The 20,522-nt window shown below is 44.6% G+C and overlaps 1 protein-coding gene across 5 annotated transcripts in view; it reads right to left on the bottom strand.

Moving 5' to 3' along the window:
• PPARA (peroxisome proliferator activated receptor alpha) overlaps nt 1-20,522 on the bottom strand; it is a 66,926-nt gene that overhangs the window by 16,427 nt on the left and 29,977 nt on the right. For all 5 annotated transcript variants that reach the window (XR_014784508.1, XM_084811321.1, XM_084811322.1 and 2 more), the window contains 4 exons: nt 19,624-19,871; nt 16,308-16,468; nt 9,707-9,845; nt 7,695-7,897 (listed from right to left, as the gene is read on the bottom strand). Coding sequence is in view for 4 of the 5 variants with exons in the window: in XM_084811321.1 (XP_084667447.1) it covers nt 7,695-7,897; nt 9,707-9,845; nt 16,308-16,468; nt 19,624-19,871 (751 nt within the window). In the remaining variant the exon portion in view is untranslated. The remainder of the gene's footprint in view (nt 1-7,694; nt 7,898-9,706; nt 9,846-16,307; nt 16,469-19,623; nt 19,872-20,522) is intronic.

The raw sequence follows: 20,522 nt of genomic DNA, 5'->3' as shown, positions 1-20,522 counted from the left end.
CTATCCCAGTTTAGTTGTGTCTGCACTTTAGAATGTCCAACAACAACAAGTTGGCGGTTTTCAGCAAAGAATTGTTCCCTCTATCCAAAGCTCCCATGCCTTGAGATGCCTTCCCTGGTTAGAAAATAAAACATTCAGCGTAGTCCAAGGATGCTCCAAACTTCCTCCGTCTCTTCAGGCCACGGGAAAAGGTGGGACAAGTGCTTTCTCTGCACTTTCTGCTGCCTGGTCTTCTCAATAACCACTTCCAGGGATCATGCTGCTACCACATCTTGCACTGACCCACCTTGGCTAGGAGATCTCCATGCTTCCCAGAGTCCAGAATGGAGGACAACTCTGCCTCATTTTTCTCCTCTGGTGGTACTGTCTCACAAGCATCACAAGCCTGTCAGGTACTGCAGGCACATTCTTAGGCAAGCAGGACCCAAGAAAGCCAGAGATTACCCGCTAGCTTCTGGACTGATGCTGAATTGGGCATATTCATAGATCTCTGGACCAGTCCCTATGTACAGCAGGTCCTTTGTTGTTGTTCAGTCGTTCAGTCGTGTCCGACTCTTCGTGACCCCATGGACCATAGCACGCCAGGCCTTCCTGTCCTGCGCTCTCTCCCGGAGCGTGCTCAAGTTCATATTCATTGCATCCGTGATGCTATCTAGCCATCTCATCCTCTGCCGTCCCCTTCTCCTTTAGCCTTCAGTCTTTCCCAGCATCAGGGTCTTTTCCAGGGAGTTTTCTCTTCGCATTAGGTGGCCAAAATATTGGAGCTTCAGCTTCATTATCTGTCCTTCCAATGAGCACTCAGGGTTGATTTCCTTTAGGATGGACTGATTTGACCTCCTTGCAGTCCAGGGCACTCGTAAGAGTCTTCTCCAGCACCACAGTTTGAAAGCATCAATTCTTCGGCGCTCAGCCTTCCTTATAGTCCAGCTCTCACAGCCATACATTACTACTGGGAAAACCATAGCTTTGATTAGACGGACCTTTGTCGGCAAGGTGATGTCTCTGCTTCTTACTATGCTGTCTAGGTTGGCCATAGCTTTCCTCCCAAGGAGCAAGCGTCTTTTAATTTCAGGGCTACAGTCACCGTCTGCGGTGATCTTGGAACCCAAGAAAGTAAAATCTGTCACTGCTTCCATTTCTTCCCCTTCTATATGCCAGGAAGTGATGGGGCCAGATGCCATGATCTTCGTTTTTTTAATGTTGAGTTTCAAACCAGCTTTTGCACTCTCCTCTTTCACCCTCAACAAGAGGCTCTTGAGATCCTCTTCGCTTTCTGCCATTAGGGTGGTATCGTCTGCATATCGGAGGTTGTTGATAATTCTCCCAGCAATCTTAATTCCGACCTCTGATTCATCCAACCCGGCATTTCTCATGATGTACTCTGCATATAAGTTAAATAAGCAGGGTGACAATATGCAGCCTTGTCGTACTCCTTTCCCAATTTTGAACCAATCGGTTGTTCCATGTCTGGTTCTTACTGTTGCTTCTTGACCCTCGTACAAACCTTCTATAGACACAGTATGGTGGTTCAATGGTCTTCTGAGCAAATGTCAGCACAAGGCTTTGTGTACCCTGTGCAATGTAGGAAAAAGTTGCACGGGTTGAAGAAGTTCAGAGAGATCACTCTGGTGTTGAGCCACGAATCATGCTGTCCTATGACAAGTCGGCAACAATCCTGCTGGACAAGAGGGATGTCCCACCTGGGCAGACCACTAGCAGCTGGGCATGAGTGTGAGTAGCTTTTCCTCTTAAGGCGAAAGCTCTGCTGTGTGCTTCAGGTAACGGCACACAGCAACAAACAAATAGATTTAGCCAATAGGAAATGGGAGGATAAGCCCTTGCAGCTAGTGGGGTAAAACATGGCCTTAAGAGTCAATGCAAATTTGGAAATTTAGGGAAATGGAGAGTATGCACTGTCGTTCCAGCTCATAAGTCTCCCTCCATTTCCTCCACATCTTCCAACCTCAACAGTTAGCTTTCCGTTACTCCTCCTCCAGCCTTCCTCTAGTCTAGCTTGCTTCTCCTTGGGCCATCCTGCAGCCTTCATAAATACACCAATCCTCTCAGTGACCGTAGCTCACCACTCAGACTTTAGTCTGAAAAACAAGTATGGCTGACAACACCGCACTTGCAGCCACAACCTATGCAATTTCACAGTGCATCATTGAGAATCATGACTCTCTGGAGGAGCATTGCCGATGTTGCATACGTTTCCAGAAAGCAGCTGTGGAACCAGTAAAGCATCACCTGGATGCCATCACGGCTGTAGAGGGTTCATTAATGTGCTCTGCAAGCGAGCAGTTATGTGGCCACAGGCACTGCCTTAGAAGACTGCGCCAGAGAATGCTCTCCATTGTGCCAGAGCAGTCATGGAAAGGTTCACCCTGGTGGACCAATGGACCTCTCCACCATGTGCTGCTGCAGCCTGCTGTAAACAGAAGCAGTGTGGCTGTCGATGCCGGAGCTAGACGAATGGGATGGTGCTCACTTCTGCGGCAGTTCCCGAATGACACACGCAGCCCTTGAGACCATCGCCAATGAAGTCAGAGCAATAATCCACAGGCAAAAACAGAAATGTGCTTTGCCATTTCAGTAAAAATTCTTTTTTAAAAAATGGCTTGCTTCGACACTTTACAAACTTGCCTTCAGCCTTGGCTACCTCCCACTCAGCACCACCTTCAGTGTTGGCAAATCTGCAGCCCATGTTCTAGGAAATAGTGTGAATGCTGAATGAACTGTGCCTGGCTGACTTCATAAAGTTGGGAGATGAGACGGAAGTGCTGTAAGGCAGCAGGGAAGTGGGATTTCCTCATGTGGGGATGGGGGCATTTTTCCCATGTAAGCATCCTCACTCCAGAAGGCCACGGTGCAGAATGCTGTAGCCGCAAGTGTTTCTTGTTGTTCAGTCGTTCAGTCGTGTCCGACTCTTCGTGACCCCATGGACCACAGCACACCAGGCCTTCCTGTCCTGCGCTCTCTCCCGGAGCGTGCTCAAGTTCATATTCATTGCATCCATGATGCTATCTAGCCATCTCATCCTCTGCCGTCCCCTTCTCCTTTTGCCTTCAGTCTTTCCCAGCATCAGGGTCTTTTCCAGGGAGTTTTCTCTTCGCCAGTGTTTCTACTGCATGGCTTTGCAAGCCTTGGTAGAAGCAAAGAGCAGGTTCATGGATGCTTGTTCCTGTGTATTTGGCAGAAGTCACAACACAGATATCTTTTGGAATTTACCAGTGGCAGGCTGGGTGGCCACAGGCACTTGCTTCAACAGTCCCCGTTGTGGTGAATGGTGTACCAGTATGTCGCCTGATCCTCAGAGGCACCTTATTGAGCACCACGAACGCCCAAAGAGAAAAACTTCAACTCCTACCATAGCAGGCTGAGACTACCTGTAGAGAGCGTGATTGGCCAGCTCAAGTCTTGGGGCTTCATCACACTGAGCTTTTATCCTGTGATTGAGATGGCTCCTTCATGGAAGTTTGCAGGCTCTTCACATGACGCTGTGACCCTGCCATGACACTCCTGCACAAAATGCCCTTTGTTCTGTTTTTAAATAGATCACAGATAATGAGCTATCAAATTACCCCGTTGTGTTCCGCTTCAGTTTCCTCCGTGAAAAGAGTTAAAGCAGCAAGAAGAGGAGCGAGATCAACAGAAGATAATGGAAGATACAGGGAGAAGTGTGTGTGTGTGGGGGGGAAGTGCATGTAAAGGGAGTCAGTGGTGATCCTGCATTTAAAACGGAAGCAGAAAGCCCTGTTTTAAATGCAGGATTTTAGGGTGGTGTAGAAATGCCCTTGGTGGCAGTTGCTTTACACACTTCCGGATGTTGATAAATACATCGTTGCTGATGTTATAGTTGTGTGTTACATCCTTCACAACATCTGCGAGTCAAGAGGAAGATGTACTCCTGGAGGAAAGCCCACAGCTTCCAGGACCAGATGATGAGTGCTTTATACCCAAGCATCCCTTACTTTTCCTGTTCCCCAACTTGTACACAGTTGTCTGAAATATGCATAAGAAAACATCAGCCAGATAAAAATGGCTGCAGGGAAGGAGGTGTGGGCGTGGGGGCGTTGGGTGACAGACCGACCGATATCTAACGTAAAGGTGGGTCCAGAGAATGAGCAGACTTGAGTGGAGGGAGTGTTGTGTCAGGCAGGGTGTCTTGGAGGGTTACTGCCAGGCCTCCTGCCCCCCCCCCCCCCATCACTGCTATGCACAGTGTTATGCATTCCTAGCAAAGGCTCCAGGGATACACTGGTTGGGAGCCAGTGAGGGTGGCAAAGGAAAACAACCATGAATTGGAAAACAACCCACAGTGTGCTCAGTTGTCTGGAAGCTGATTCATAGGTTAAGCTAACAACCCATGGGTTAATTAATCCTATTGCTATGTGTGGACATGATAACTGAGTTGTGCACTCTCTCTTAAACACTCATGCCCATCGATTTAGGGTAAAGAATTTTTTTCTGCTTCAAATGCTTTCTGGAAAACTCACATCCCTGGCATTATCCTGTGGAATTTTTGACTTTTAGCTTTGAACAGCTAAACCCTATAACAGAAATTACAACCTGCTTTTGAAAATTGCCCTCTTTCAAAATCAGTTTGCCATATGCCACTAGGGATTACTTAAAAATAAATTCTTAATTCTCTTTGGGCTCACAGAATGCACATTTCTTTGCATCCCACTGGATATGCTGTAGCAATGCTGTACTTGTAAATTTACCAGTATGTATAAGCAGGCATATAATACTGACTTATAAAAAGCAATTAATGAAGCCTTCTAAATACAATAGTTTCATTATATGTATACAGTGCCTGAATAGTTTCATAGTTAAATTACTAACATGATATTTAATTTTAAAAGAAAGGAACATCATTTTTAATGCCGCAGGGAGAGAAAGAATCAGTGGAAGAGGTCACTATTAATTCCAATAGCCACTCATTAAACTTACAGCACAAAGCAGTCGTGTCATTTCACACTATTTTTAATTAGATGTTGTGAAACTTTGCAGATTCTCAGTCTGGAGGATATTGTATTTATTTATTTATTTAATTTATTAATCGCCCATCTGGCTTGTCACCCAGCCACTCTGGGCGATGTACAAAGTATATAATACAATAGTTTAAAACAATAAAATTCTACAGTAAAAATATTTTCTAAAATACCCTAACCCATCCCAAATGCCTGCCTGAATAACCATGTTTTTAATGTGCGGTGGAAGCTCATTAAAGAGGGGCATGGCGGAGTTCCCTAGAGAGGGAGTTCCACAGAGTGGAGGCCACCACAGAGAAGGCCCTCTCCCTCGTCCCCACCAGTCTAGCTGTCCTGGCTGATGGGACAGAGAGAAGGCCATCCGAGGCTGATCTTGTTAAGTGGCCTGTCTGGTGCTGCTGGAGGCGCTCCTTAAGATAGGCTGGGCCGGAACCATATAGGGTTTTAAAGGTCAAAACCAACACCTTGAATTTGGCCCGGAAAACAACTGGTAACCAGTGCAACTCCTTCAGCACTGGAGTGATGTGATCTCACCGGCAGCTGCCTTCAATCAGGCGAACCGCCGCGTTCTGTTTAAAGAGCCACACCAACAGACACCAACAGAACCCCCTACTTACAACCAGATTTTTCAGTAACTTCATTCAAAAATCCCCTTCCAAGCTGTTAGGCTTAATTTTATTTTATTTTTAAATGAAACACTTTATCATACTTCTGTTAAAATCATTAGAACAGGTAGGCCATGGTTCAAACTTAAAGTAAACGTTCACTGAATAATTTCTAGAAGCCAGTCTGATTATTTCCCCCTAGGTTAACTACAGAAGGTCAAACACAAAGAGGATGCTCACTATTCCCAGCCAAGAAAGTTTCTTTGGAACTGTCCAGTGTAAGGCATCCTTGAGTGAATGAATGAGACTTAGGCAATAAGATACTTTAAAAGGGGGTGGTGGAGAATGCTTAGAAGGCTTATGTCCAGCCAAAAGATAAGCATTGCAATTCCAATGGCAGTTGGGAGTCTCTGTCTCCTAATGCCAAACACATACGTTTTCACAGAGTGAATTGCTAAGGGAAAAGCATCAGTGGGCTTGATACAGCCTGCAGTCCTTACTTTGTCTACTGACCTGTGGGCCAAAGTACACATCGGGCCGGCTTGCATGATCGCCGCAGCCCATCACGGCTTATTTAAGCCACAGTGGGTTGTGGTGTGTGCCAGCCACCCTTCTGAATATTCAAGCCATGGCAGGCAAGCACTGCGGCTTACTGTGTCATGCAAACCCAGTGAGGATGACTTATGGGAGGGTTAAACACCCCTTGCGTGACCCTGGAATAGCCCATGGATTATGCAAAGCTTATTTAACCCTCCCATAAGCCACCCTCGCTGGGTGTGCACAACATGATACACCATGGCACCCACCAATGCGGCTTGAATATTCAAAATAGTTGTGGCACATGCTTAATGGTTGCGGCACCATAGCTTAAATAAACCATGGTGGGCTGCGGTGATTGTGTGAACCTGGTCATCTTTTTTAAAGCTTAAAAGCAGCCATAGAGGTTGTGTGCCATGAGACTGGACTGGAGAGGGTTCAGAGGAGGGCAATGAAGATGATCAGGAGACTGGAAACAAAGTCCTATGAGGAGAGACTAAAAGAACTGGACATGTTTAGCCTTGAGAAGACTGAGGGGAGATATGACTGTGCTCTTCAAGAACTTGAAAGGTTGTCACAGAGAGGGAGGCCAGGATCTCTTCTCAATCATCCCAGACTGCAGGACACGGAATCATGGGCTCAAGTTACAGGAAGCCAGATTCTGGCTGAACATCAGGAAAAACATCCTGACTGTTAGAGCAATATGACAATGGAACCAATTCCCTAGGGAGGTGGTGGGCTCTCCCTCCCACACTGCAGGCATTCAAGACGAGGCTGGACAGCCACCTGTCAGGGATGTTTTGACTTAGATTTCTGCACTGAGCAGGGGATTGGACTAGATGGCCTTGTAGGCCCCTTCCAACCCTACTATTCTATGATTCTATGCCCAGTTACAGCTGCTTACCTTTATGCAAATGTATAAATACATGATAGTTGCCTGACTAGCACCATTAATTCAAAATGCCATTATACAGTTCTAGTCCTTAGCAAAGCTTTCATCACAAGTGATCAGAGCTATTTGTGTGTTTGCACTTATCATTTTTAAGTATCTAGACTCTAGATACTTAAGACTCTAAATTCTAGAGCACACTGGTTTTAAGTACTGTTTTTATACTACCCTTTTATGCTGTGTGCTTTTAATGTTTTTGTTTTAATGTATTTTATGGTAATTTTAACTTTTTGTAAGCCACCCTAGGAACTTATCGAAAGATAGGGTGAATAAATCCTCAAAATAAATAAGAAAAAAACCCAATGGGGCTGTCACATGATTAAAGAAACTTTGCCTGATCATTGATTAAACAATTATTTAATTAAGTCTATATAAATGTACATATCAATAAACCAATAGTTTTGAAGAAAAACATACTCCTTTGTTTTTGTTTATAATGCATGCCAGCATCACAAAAGAGGCATTTCCTCCTGAGAGAAAGAGAGGGGAAAATGCCTCATCTAATATGACAATTTTTATAAGTGAACTTTTACTTCTTGTCTTATATGTATATTAGCTCACCATCTGCTCAGTTCGCTTTTAAAAAATTATATTACAGTAAATACTTACTGGATTGTTACTGGTTTTCCCCGCAAGTATGAGTCTGGCCTTGACTTTGTTCATATTAAAGTTTTTCAAATATGCTTCATAAATTTTCTTGGCAAGTGATTTAAGGTCTGCGATTTCGGAATTTTCAATACAATGTTCACCTGTTAGAATTTCAGCTTTCAACTTTGCCTTCTCTGATCTTGGCATCCGTCCAAATCGAATTGCTATGGGGAAAACACGCATTTAAAGTGGAACGACATATCTATTTATGTATTTGTTCTCCAATTGCGGATCTGATCTTAAGTGCCACTGTGCAAGCACATCAGGAGCCCAGCATCAACAGCATTAGGACTAGACCAGGCCCATACATGAAACCCACAGGCTGATTTCTACCTGTCTATTTGTGACCCCTTGGGGAATTCAGAATACCCAGTTTGTGCCTCTTTTCCACATCTTTGTGGGGACATGTAAAGGTCCACTCAAGCCCATCAGCTTGCCTTTATCAATACATCTGCACAAGTCACCCTCTCCTTTGATTCACAGGTACGTAACAGAATTGGCATCACTTTTCTAGCCTTTTGGCTTAGTAGCCCCCTTAGGAATTCCTTAACTGGTCTGAATTGCTAGGAGAGTAGTGGCCAAACTCCAGAGAAACAGAGAAGGTGCAGGCAGAAGAAACAACACAAAAATAGAGACAGAGAGGGGGAAAAGATACTGGTGTAGAGAGACCTCTAGCAAAAGAAAAAGGGGGGATAACACTGGGGTGCAGAGTGACATGTAGGGTGAGGAGGAAAATGATAGTTGAGACATGGACATGCAAAGAGGTTTGGGGTGGTGCTGAGGATCGTGCTATGGGATGCAGAGAGAAAAGAGGGGGTAACCAAGAAATGCGGTTGCGGAGAGACCTGTTGGCAGAGAGGTAGAAGAACAGACAGGTGAGCAGAATTTTAATTGTAGTGTTCAATATGTGAATGGTTTAAGGCTGACTAGAGGATTCTGTTCCCTTCACTACTTCATGTCATAGCAAGGTATGGTTACTATGCTGTTCACCAAGCTCTGGAAATGCTCAATAAACAAAAACAATTTTGCCTTTTGACATTCAAATATCCTAATATTGGGTTAGATCCAAAGAATGGGAAGAAAGTGGCGTTGAACCAACACTTGCACAAGAGTTCATGCAGCGCTCTCATGCTCCCAGTTGTGCAGTGGGGTCGCTAGGGCTGGATCACAGGGCACAGGTCCAGGACAGCCCTCAAATGACCCTTTGATAGGTGGTGCTGGTGCAGCAGCAACAATTCCTCTCTTCTTTCTTCCAACCCACTGCCAAAAGAAAATGTCACAGCAGCAACCAGCTGATTGAGGCTGCAGCCTTGCAGTGCAACATTTTAAATATTTTTTTCTTTGGTAACACTGAGTAGCAATGAGCTGACCATTCAGATGCTGCCTTTGGTGGAACATGGCCACTGAGGGCACTGGAGCAGCAAAAGGACCACGCCTTTGCCACTCCGTTTCCCTCATTGGTCACACAACCACAGAGGTGGCGTCTGATTGGTTGAGCTCGCTGCTACTCAAAGTTACCAAAGGAAAAATACTTTGTTAAAATCGTGTGCTATAGGGCTGCAGCTTCGATCCGCTGGCCAGCCACCCTCATCGTGGCACTTCTTTTTGGCAGTGGGCAGAGAGGAGCGGAAAGGTGCTAAGCCAAGGTGTCCTGCCACCCCAAGGTTAAAAAAAAGCAGGGCTTACAGGGCGAGGCTGGCTGGGGGAAGGAAGGCCCCTTACCCAGGGCCCCCCTCAAACCTGGCAGTCCCTCTGCATTTGTGTAAAGATTGCACAAGGTCTTTTGCAAGCAAATCATCTTCTTTGTTTCAAGTTTTTAGTCCAAGGTGTAAAACAGTCCTTGTGTGAGCAAAAGATGCCTTCCATTTATGGATCCATCCTATTTTGCTTTAGCATTGTACTTAAGTAAGCTTTCAAACTGCTTTAGAAAGACAGAACTATCCCTGGTGAAAATTATGGTCACCCTTACCTACCATTATGAGACATTCCAACTGAAAGGCACTTTTGAAAACGACAGTATTGGCACTTATTACGATTCTTTTTCTGAATCTTGCAGTTGCGATCACATCCGTCATAGACAAGTTTTAGTCTGATTGTTCGTCTAAAAAAGCCCTGTGGAAGGTTTGAGGAAACAATACATTAGTGCACACTAAAAGCTTGCTAATTTTAATTGCATTGAGAAGGCTGCAATTTTCAGCAGGCTTACTAAGGAGTAAGCCCCATTGAAGACAGTGGGACTTACTTCCAAGTAAGCATGCCTACAATCACGCTATACTTTTTTTCTTTTATTGAGCTATAAGTAGGAGTAATAGTAAACAAATATTATGTACACTTTAAGCATAATGCATTGTGAAAGATTCTTTCAGGCCAGCATCTCTTCTCGATCATCCCAGAATGCAGGACATGGAATAATGGGCTCAAGTTACAGGAAGCCAGATTCCGGCTGAACATCAGGAAAATCTTCCTGACTGTTAGAGCAATACGACAATGGAACCAATTCCCTAGGGAGGTAGTGGGCTCTCCCACACTGGAGGCGTTCAAGACGAGGCTGGACAGCCATCTGCCAGGGATGCTCTGACTTGGATTCCTGCATTGAGCAGGGGGTTGGACTCGATGGTCTTATAGGCCCCTTCCAACCCTACTATTCTATTATTCTATTATTCTTTCCTGCTCTGTACCTGTTTAATAGGTACATAGATGCATATTTTTCAGGTATTTTTTAAAACCTTTATTAATACTCTCATTGTCCAAAAATTGTTTTATAGTGCATCTGTACAACACTACTACATCTTTTCATCTTTTCCAGACCCACCCCAAAAGGGTCATGACTAGATCCAAAGGAATCACATGCAGACTTTCATTAGCAAACAAGCTTTTCAAGTCCCCTGCTTTTACCACCCCAATACATTCCTGAAAGTTATAGAACTTTCCAGAATGGAAGCTGACAGGTGTGTGAGTGGCTGTATTTGGGAATGAAAATTGCCGAAGCTCTCTCAGGCCTAAAATACTTCCGCAGGAACGTGTATGGGGTCTCTTTGGAACTTAGCCTAAGACTGGTTTAGGCCTGATGTAGGAGCAACTGCTAGTGGAAACAGCAGCAAAATAAAAATAAAAATCTTGTATGTCACAGTCCCTTTCATGGATCACTGCCTTGTTGTGGCGAGGGGGCTTGCGTAACTCAGTGAAGCCATAAGCTATGCCGTGCAGGGCCACCTAAGACGGACACGTCATGGCAGAGAGTTCTGACAAAATGTGGTCCAGTGGAGAAGGAAATGGCAACCCACTCCAGTATTCTTGCCAAGAAAACCCCATGGAACGTATCACAAGGCTAAAAGAGATGATGCCGGAAGATGAGCCCCTCAGGTCGGAAGGTGTCCAATATACGACTGGGGAAGAGCAGAGGGTATTTCCAAGTAGCACCAGAAAGAGTGAAGCGGCTGGGCCAAAGCCGAAAGGACACTCAGCTGTGGATGTGTCTGGTGGTGAAAAGAAAATCCGATGCTGTAAAGAACAATATTGTTTAGGAACCTGGAATGTCAGATCAATGAATCAAGGTAAGCTGGAGGTGGTCAAACATGAGATGGCAAGATTGAACATCGACACCTTGGGAATCAGCGAACTAAAATGGACAAACATGGGCAAATTTAATTCAGGTGACCATCATATCTACTACTGTGGGCAAGAATCCCTTAGAAGAAATGGAGTAGCACTCATAGTCAACAAAAGGGTGGGAAAAGCAGTACTGGGGTGCAATCTCAAAAACAATAGAATGATCTCAGTATGAATCCAAGGCAAACCATTCAGCATCACAGTAATTCAAGTCTGAATTACTTGAATTACGGCCCAACCACTGAGGCTGAAGAAGCTGAGGTTGATCGGTTCTATGAAGACCTACAATGCCTTCTAGAACTAACACCAAAAAAAGATGTCCTCTTCATCATAGGGGATTGGAATGCTAAAGTAGGAAGTCAAGAAATCACTGGGATAACAGGCAAGCATGGCCTTGGTGTACAAAATGAAGCAGGACAAAGGCTAGTAGAGTTTTGCCAAGAGAACATGCTGCTCATAGCAAACATTCTTTTCCAACACCACAAGAGGCGACTCTACACATGGACATCACCAGATGATCAATATCGAAATCAGATTGATTATGTCCTTTGCAGCCAAAGATGGAGAAGCTCTATACAGTCAGTAAAAACAAGACCTGGAGCTGACTGTGGCTCAGATCATGAGCTTCTTGCTGCAAAATTTCGGCTGAAATTGAAGAACGTAGGGAAAACCACTAAACCATTCAGGTATGACCTAAATCATATCCCTTATGAATATATAGTGGAGGTGAGGAATAGATTTGAGGGATTAGACCTGATAGACAGAGTGCCTGAGGAACTATGGATGGAGGTCCGTAACATTGTTCAGGAGGCAGCAACTCAATCCATCCCAAAGAAAAAGAAATGCAAGAAAGCAAAGTGGCTGTCTGATGAGGCTTTACAAGTCGCTGAGGAAAGAAGGGAAGTGAAAAGCAAGGGAGAAAGGGGAAGATATATCCAACTGAATGCAGAGTTCCATAGAATAGCAAGGAGAGACAAGAAGGCCTTTTTAAATGAACAATGCAAAGAAATCAAAGAAAACAACAGAATGGGAAAGACTAGAGATCTCTTCAAGAAAATCAGAGATCTCAAGGGAACATTTTGTGCAAAGACGGGCATAATAAAGGACAAAGAAGGCAGGGACCTAACAGAAGCAGATGAGATGAAGAAGAGGTGGCAAGAATACACAGAAGAACTATACAGGAAAGATCTGAATGTCCCTGATAGCCATGATAGTGCGGTCACGGAACTTGAGCCGGACATCCTCGAGAGTGAAGTCAAGTGGGCCTTAGGAAGATTTGTAACAACAACGCTAGCGGAGATGACAGTATTCCAGCTGAGCTATTTAAGATCCTAAAAGATGATGCTGTTAAAGTGCTGCACTCAATATGCCAACAAATTTGGAACACTCAACAGTCGCCACAAGACTGGAAAAGGTCAGTTTACATTCCAATTCCAAAAAAGGGCAACGCCAAAGAGTGTTTAAACTACTGTACAATTGCGCTCATTTCACATGCCAGCAAGGTTATGCTCAAAATCCTACAAGCTAGGCTTCAGCAGTATGCAAACCGAGAACTACCGGAAGTACAAGCTGGGTTTTGAAGAGGCAGAAGAACTAGAGATCAAATCGCCAACTTTCGCTGGATCATGGAGAAAGCAAGAGAATTCCAGAAAAAATCTATTTCTGCTAATCATTGACTATGCTAAAGCCTTTGATTGTGTGGATCACAACAAATTGTGGCAAATTCTGAAAGAGATGGGGGTACCAGACCACCTTACCTGTCTCCTGAGAAACCTGTACGAGGGTCAGGAAGCAACAGTAAGAACCAGACATGGAACAACCGAGTGGTTCAAAATTGGGAAAGGAGTATGACAAGGCTGCATATTGTCACCCTGCTTATTTAACTTATATGCGGAATACATCATGAGAAATGCCGGGTTGGATGAATCACAGCTCGGAATTAAGATTGCCGGGAGAATTATCAACAACCTCAGATACACAGATGATACCACCCTAATGGCAGAAAGCAAAGAGGATCTAAAGAGCCTCTTGTTGAGGGTGAAAGAGGAGAGTGCAAAAACCGGTTTGAAACTCAACATTAAAAAAACGAAGATCATGGCATCTGGCCCCATCACTTCCTGGCATATGGAAGGGGAAGAAATGGAAGCAGTGACAGATTTTATTTTCTTGGGCTCCAAGATCACCGCAGACGGTGAGTGTAGCCATGAAATTAAAAGACGCTTGCTCCTTGGGAGGAAAGCTATGGCAAACCCAGACAGCTTAGCAAGAAGCAGAGACATCACCTTGCCAACAAAGGTCCGTCTATTCAAACCTATGGTTTTCCCAGTAGTAACGTATGGCTGTGAGAGCTGGACTATCAGGAAGGCTGAGCGCCGAAGAATCGATGCCTTCGAAGTGTGGTGCTGGAGAAGACTCTTACAAGTCCCTTGGACTGCAAGGAGGTCAGATCAGTCCATCCTAAAGGAAATCAGCCCTGAGTGCTCATTGGAAGGACAGATACTGAAGCTGAAGCTCCAATATTTTGGCCACCTAATGCGAAGAGAAAACTCCCTGGAAAAGACCCTGATGCTGGGAAAGACTGAAGGCAAAAGGAGAAGGGGACAGCAGAGGATGAGATGGCTAGATAGCATCACCGATGCAATGAATATGGGCTTGAGCACGCTCCGGGAGAGAGCGCAGGACAGGAAGGCCTGGCGTGCTATGGTCCATGGGGTCACGAAGAGTCGGACACGACTGAACAACAAATATCACAGTCACTGAAATTCTGATGAGTCCCTATAGGTTCGCCCTTTACCACTGGGCAATCCCACTACTACCACAAAAATGTGAAAGATCAAGCCTTCACTAGGGTATCCTATAGTTACTAACATCAGTATGTGGAAGACAGCTCACATGGTTATCCCACTATTCACTTCCACTGCCACCATAAATCTACACGCTTTTATTTAAAATACTCCTTTTACCTAAGGTAGTTGGTCATGAGGCATGAGACAAATAGATAAGAGGCACAGTGAACAAAGATACAGAGTATTTTATTAAAAAGGTAGAAAGCAAGAAAGCTTATTTACTTATGGTTACTGTTACTTTAAAACAAGGCTTTTGTGTTGTTACCGTTACCACCAATCAGGTTATAGAAGCTACAATTCTTGTTGTTGTTCAGTCGTTAAGTCGTGTCCGACTTTTCGTGACCCCATGGACCATAGCACGCCAGGCCTTCCCATCCTCTGCTCTCTCCCAGAGCGTGCTCAAGTCCATATTCACTGCATCGGTGATGCTATCTAGCCATCTCATCCTCTGCCGTCCCCTTCTCCTTTTGCCTTCAGTCTTTCCCAGCATCAGGGTCTTTTAACCCTAACTAAACCTAAACCAATTCCCCTATCAAGCTCCACCCCAAAGTCAGTTTACCAGACTTCCCTTGAAGTATTCTATCTGGCCTGGCAGGCTGCTCTGTCTTCAGACCCAGGCCTCGGCTCTTCCTAAAGTCTGCTTTTGGAGTCTTCCTCTCCATACTTGCTGCCCTTCTGCTTCTGTCTTGCCCGCTTCCAGATTGGCTTCTTGGTGTAGCTGCTGTCTTCCTCAGGCTCTTGACCTCTCTGAAGACACTCAGTAACACACTCTTCATTGTCAGTCTTCCCTGGTGACACTCTTAGACTAAGTCCCCTACATATGTCTCAACAGCTTCTTATATTTGCTCTAGTCAGAAAAGTCCCACCACTGGTCCGTTAGGTAATGGGAAGCAGAAGCATGCCAAATGCTTTGCAAAGCAAGCCTCAGCTTTTCCCTTCAAGCTCTGGAAGCCAGCTTTCTGTTGGGGTTGCCTAGTGTTACAACAAGCCCATGCTCACACCTCCCCCAGTTCCGAGCGTGGAGCTACAGGGAAGGGTGAGAACCATCCTCACAGCTGGGCTGGACTTTCAAACTGCAGGGACCCTGTCAGTCCACTTTCAGTTCCAAACGTGGTGAGCGGGGAGGGAAGCAGGGGATTGTCCCTGATGTTGCATGGAGGCACAATGTGAAGTAAGAGACCAACAGCCCAATCCTGTGCATGTCTACTCAAAAGAAAATCCAACTGCGTTTGATGGGATTTACTCCCAGGTAAGCAAGCACGCATAAGGTTGCAGCCTAAGACTACAATCGTTGGTACACTTACTTGGGAAAACGCCTCACTGAACACAGTGGGACTTGCTTCTGAGTAGACATGCACAGGATTACACTAAAGGGGAAGGGCAGGATCCTGGTTATTACATATTTTGGCTTGGCTTGGCCTTACTAAATTCATGGACCCCTGAACATAAACGAACACAGTTCATGCAACTTATAATAGCTTGATGTCAGAATTCAGAGGACGCATGCATGCCAATATGGAAGAACTCTTCAGAGGATAAATACTAGACATACTGATATCATCTTTCTCTGTGCTCTCTGTTAGGTATAAATCTACAAGCACCTCCAAATATTTTAGACTTCCAGCTTCCAATTCCTTAGCTTGCTTTGCTAGCAATTGGTTCCTTATTTTACTCCAGTCCAAATCTGCCAATCAGCTGCCAGCAAAACTCTTCCAATACTAATTTCACAAACTCTTCCACGCTGAAGCTAGCAACCCGGAAAATCAATGGCTATCCCTCAACCCACACTAAGGCCCAGTCCTGTCCAAACCTATTACAACAATGCCAAAATATGAACACACTGAGGAATGTCAAGAACACTTTTATTCACACTGAAGCCACTGTACAATTTACATAAGGGTCGAACAAAACTACTTTCAAATACAACCCATCTCAAGTGGTTTCCAAACCAGGTAGTTGTTTACCTATTCCCAACTGATTACTTGCAATGATTTTATAATTTAAGATTTTCAAATAAAAATGTTTCTATTTTTTTTATAGACTTTCTTTTTTTGCTCTTTGCAAAGCAACTCACCGCCATTCTGCAACATGGTTTAAACACCGAATATTTTGACTGTACCTTACAACCTTCACAAGCATGAACTCCATAATGGTAACCTGAAGCTTTATCTCCACATATTCTACATTCAATGTTAAATGTTGCACTGGGTGATTCATCGTTGCTACTTGGAATTGTGGCAAGATTCACAGATGAAGGACTTGATGCTGGTGAAAGGGAGTCTGAAAGTAAAAAAAGTTATTAGTAAATACTATCATCCTATACTAACGGTGAGCTCAATTCTCCAAGTGCTGCTCCTATGTAGCCAAAGCAGCACTACACATGCACGAGAAGGAGGTATTTAAAGCTTGTGAATTAAAGAAAGTGACACTTTAAAGCAAACGGAAAACTGCCTGACAGGAACCTGTGAGCTTATAGAATGCTAAATAGCAGCTGAGCTTACAGAGGGGGTAGGGTGGGATAGAAAAAGAAACCAGAAGACCAGCAGACTATGTAAATCTATCAATTAAGTCTATGGCTAAGGGAAATTTGAGACATGGAATGCTGTCTCAGTTGAAAACAAAACCAAAAGAAAGAAAAGAAATGGAGAGCAGAGGGAAAGAGGAAATGTACCTGCTCAAGCCCTTGATAGTTTATAGTAAGTATCTTAGAGTGGGAAAGGAATTAGGGTTGGGGATATTTGCCTTACCCATTGCTATAAAAACACTCATTTTTGAGACTGGCAACCTTTGGGACAGCACAGCAGGGGAAAGTCTGGGGTAGAGGAGGAAAAAACACGGTGTCCTTTATCCTTTCCCCACTCTTGAAACTCACCCTCTAGAGGCCAGGTCAGCACTACAAGGTTCCTGTTCCAGCTGTCTGGAGACAGATACAGGAGCATTCCTCTTTGGAGGTTGGAATGGAGAAGAGAATCATAAAGCTGGAAGGGACCTCAAAGATCATTTAATTCAATTCCCTGCCAACACAGGAAATCCACTGCTACAGCCTCCTTGATAGGCGGTCATCCAAACTCTGCTTTAAAACTTCTAACAAAGGAGAGTCCATACAATCTATTCCCTGTCAAACAGTTTGTGCCATCAGGAAGTTCTTTCTAGTATTTAGTCGAAATCCCTTTTCTTGTAATATGAACCCACTGGTTCAGGTCCTACCCCTTGGTGCAACAGAAAACAAATTTGCTCCATTTCACAGAATCATAGAATAGTAGGGCTGGAAGGGGCCTACAAGGCCATCGAGTCCAACCCCCTGCTCAATGCAGGAATCCAAGTCAGAGCATCCCTGACAAATGGCTGTCCAGCCTCGTCTTGAAGGCCTCCAGTGTGGGAGAGCCCACCACCTCCCCAGGATAAAAATAATTACATTATTTCCTATGTAATTTGCCCCATCATCTGTGCTACAGGTTCCACTTGTAGTACTGAACTGCTCAACTCGATGGTCTTGTAGGCCCCTTCCAACCCTACTATTCTATGATTCTATGATTCTATGAACTGTCTGTATTCCAGAAGTCATCAATGCAGGTCAACAGAAAGCTAAAAAACCACATAACTTTGGAAAATGAGGATGTTTAAATGCGCAGTATGATGTATGTTGAAGACTATAACTGGTAGTCTTCAACCTTTTCAGATCTAGGACCCACCTTTAATCCCAAACTGCAAAATGGAACCCACTTCATTTTTGTTTTGATCCATATATGCCCATTTTTTCCTTCTCTCTTCAGAGCGACCAAATGTAATAGGGGCAGGGCTTTTATATTTAAATAGCTGTGTATAAGAGGGGATTTACATAGATGCAGCTTATCATGGACAGCATTTAGCAAAATGTTTTAGAATGTTTATCTGAGCTGTGGCATGCAGCCAGGGGGGCGGGGATTTAAAGGGGCTCTCTGGAGCCCCCTGGCAGAGCAGCTTGGTCCAGGTCAATCAATTAAGACAGGGAGAGGGAATGACAGGGGCTGTGCCATGCCCCTGCAGAAGGGTGGTTGATTCCATTTTTTGTTTCCATGGGGTTGTGACTGAATAAATTGGGGTAAAGGGAATGCATTTAAATCTGTGCCGTCATGTTGTGTAACAATGTATTTGGGCTTGGTGTGTGTGTGGGGAGAGGGATTTGCAAAATGATACACACTCTTACGTGTGTGTGTGTGTAGTGTGGGTGGATTCTGTCCTTAATATACATCCTTTTCAATTTATGCTGCTGCAACTTAAGATGACATTATTGTTATTGTGATAGTGATAGAATACGCATTGGCATTATTTGCTTGTGTGTGCCAAGTGCTTTCAAATGATGATATATATACAGCCATCCTAAGTAGGTCTACTCTGAAGTACATCTCACTGAATTCAATGGGGCTTACTCCCATATAAGCATATGTATGTGTCTGCAAAATGGGTTTCTTCCTCTTTCCCCCCTCCCTGTTGCTTTCAATAAGTGGGCTCTGCCTCAAACGGCTTTCTCTGTGTTGTTATTCTGGAGAAATGTCGGGGGGGGGGGGCGGACTGGTGGGTTGAACTGTGTAGCAAAAGGCTTGTGTATAGCAAAGTAAGTGCCTTGGGTCCACCTCTGGTGACTCCCTTGGTTCCGCCTCCAGTGACCCTGTCTTTCTGCCCCACCAGTTAGATTGGCCATGAGCCTCCACTGCAGAAACCTGGGCACAACCCCCTCCAACTGCCCTCCACAGCCTGGAGTCCCCAACCAAGCTCCCACAAGACCCCCACCCCTGTCACAGTCCCCCACTCAAGACCCCCTACCCCTGGCATGAGCCCTGACCCCAGACACCCATCCCTAGCATGAACTATGCCTTGGAGGGGGAATATATTGTGATTACAGCAGACCCAGGCATGAGCTCCTCCCCAAACCAGTGAGTGCCCCCAGCTTGAAGCCCCCACCTCCAGGCCCCCACCCCAGGTACGAGCCCTTACCCCCAGGCACCCACCTCTAGCATAAACTATGCCTTGGAGTGGGAATATATTGTGATTACAGTATTCTTCTGCGCAAACCCATTGTGTGTGGCAGTGATGGGGTATTCCCATGCTCTAAATATGGGGAAATCATCTTTTACAACTCCAGTGTTGATAAACACCAGAGTCTCCACACACTTCCTAATGAAACCTGTGATATCAGTGGCAAAACCTATGGCAGTCTGTGAGTTATAGGACATCATTTTTCCAACCATAATGCCAACCCCCTTTCAAACTGCAACATGCCTTGGGCAAAGGGACCAGCATATGTGTGGCAAGTGACAAAGGGCAGGAGCCCATTGGGATGCACATGTGGCTGTGGAACCACAGAGCTCTGGGACCTATCAGTAAAAATAAAAGATTGTTGCCATAATTGATAAAGAACATCTGAAAAAATCCACTGTAGATGACAGAGTTCTTACCTGTAATGATTGATCCATCAGACCCAGGTCCATTTCCCAGTGACTGGAAATCTGTTACACTTAATGCTCCTGAACTATCCCCGCTTATAGATCGTGAGAGTTCTTTTATGTTCTCCATATCTTGTAAAAATTCTTCAGATAAAGGACTATCAAGATCCTCATCCTTTAAGGGAATAAGGGGACAAAGCTGGCTTTCTGTGTCCACCATTTCAGCGAGGCAAGGTATGTCAGTTAGCATTTTTGGATGTCTGAAAAGAAAACAAGCAAGGCAAAATGAGCCATTTATTTTAATCTGTATCACTCCCCTACCCAAATTTACCCTGTAAGGTAGTTTAGGCTGTGTGACAGTGTCTTGCCTAAGGTCACGTAGTCAGGTGATGTTTCCCATATTCAAATCTAACGTTGTAGCTGCTACCCCACAGTATACAATAGTAATCAACAGAGTGAATCACACTTATTTCAGTCACATTACGCAACAGGAAAATATTTATTATTGTTCACAATACTTTATGTGAGAGCACAACATGGGAGGCAGCCTCATGTGACTGCCCTGGGAATACGTGGGACTGCCACCAGGATCCCGGTCAAACCTAGGGTACTTTCTGTATGAACCAGAACCTCTGCATGGATAGTGTTCTTGTCTGTGTGCATTTTATATATGGAAACAACACAATTACTGCAGCGGCAATGGCTTAAATAAACATGCCACCCCCACAGCACAAATAGCACATTCAGAGCTTGGTATACAACACCCAAGTGTGAATCAAGACCTCCACTTGAACCTGATGTGGCTATGAACTGTGATGGTGTAGAGGTCACCTCATGTGTGAGGCAGCCCAGACTCCCAGACAGATCAAATTTTGTAAAGTTACCATCATGTTCATGATGCTCTGCAACTA

This window comes from Heloderma suspectum, chromosome 7, assembly GCF_057233095.1.
Source record: "Heloderma suspectum isolate Gila_16-S chromosome 7, 16-S_ref, whole genome shotgun sequence".
Classification (NCBI taxonomy): Eukaryota; Metazoa; Chordata; class Lepidosauria; order Squamata; family Helodermatidae; genus Heloderma; species Heloderma suspectum.
Note: the sequence above shows the minus strand (reverse complement) of the source record. Positions and strands in the feature narration are given on the sequence as shown.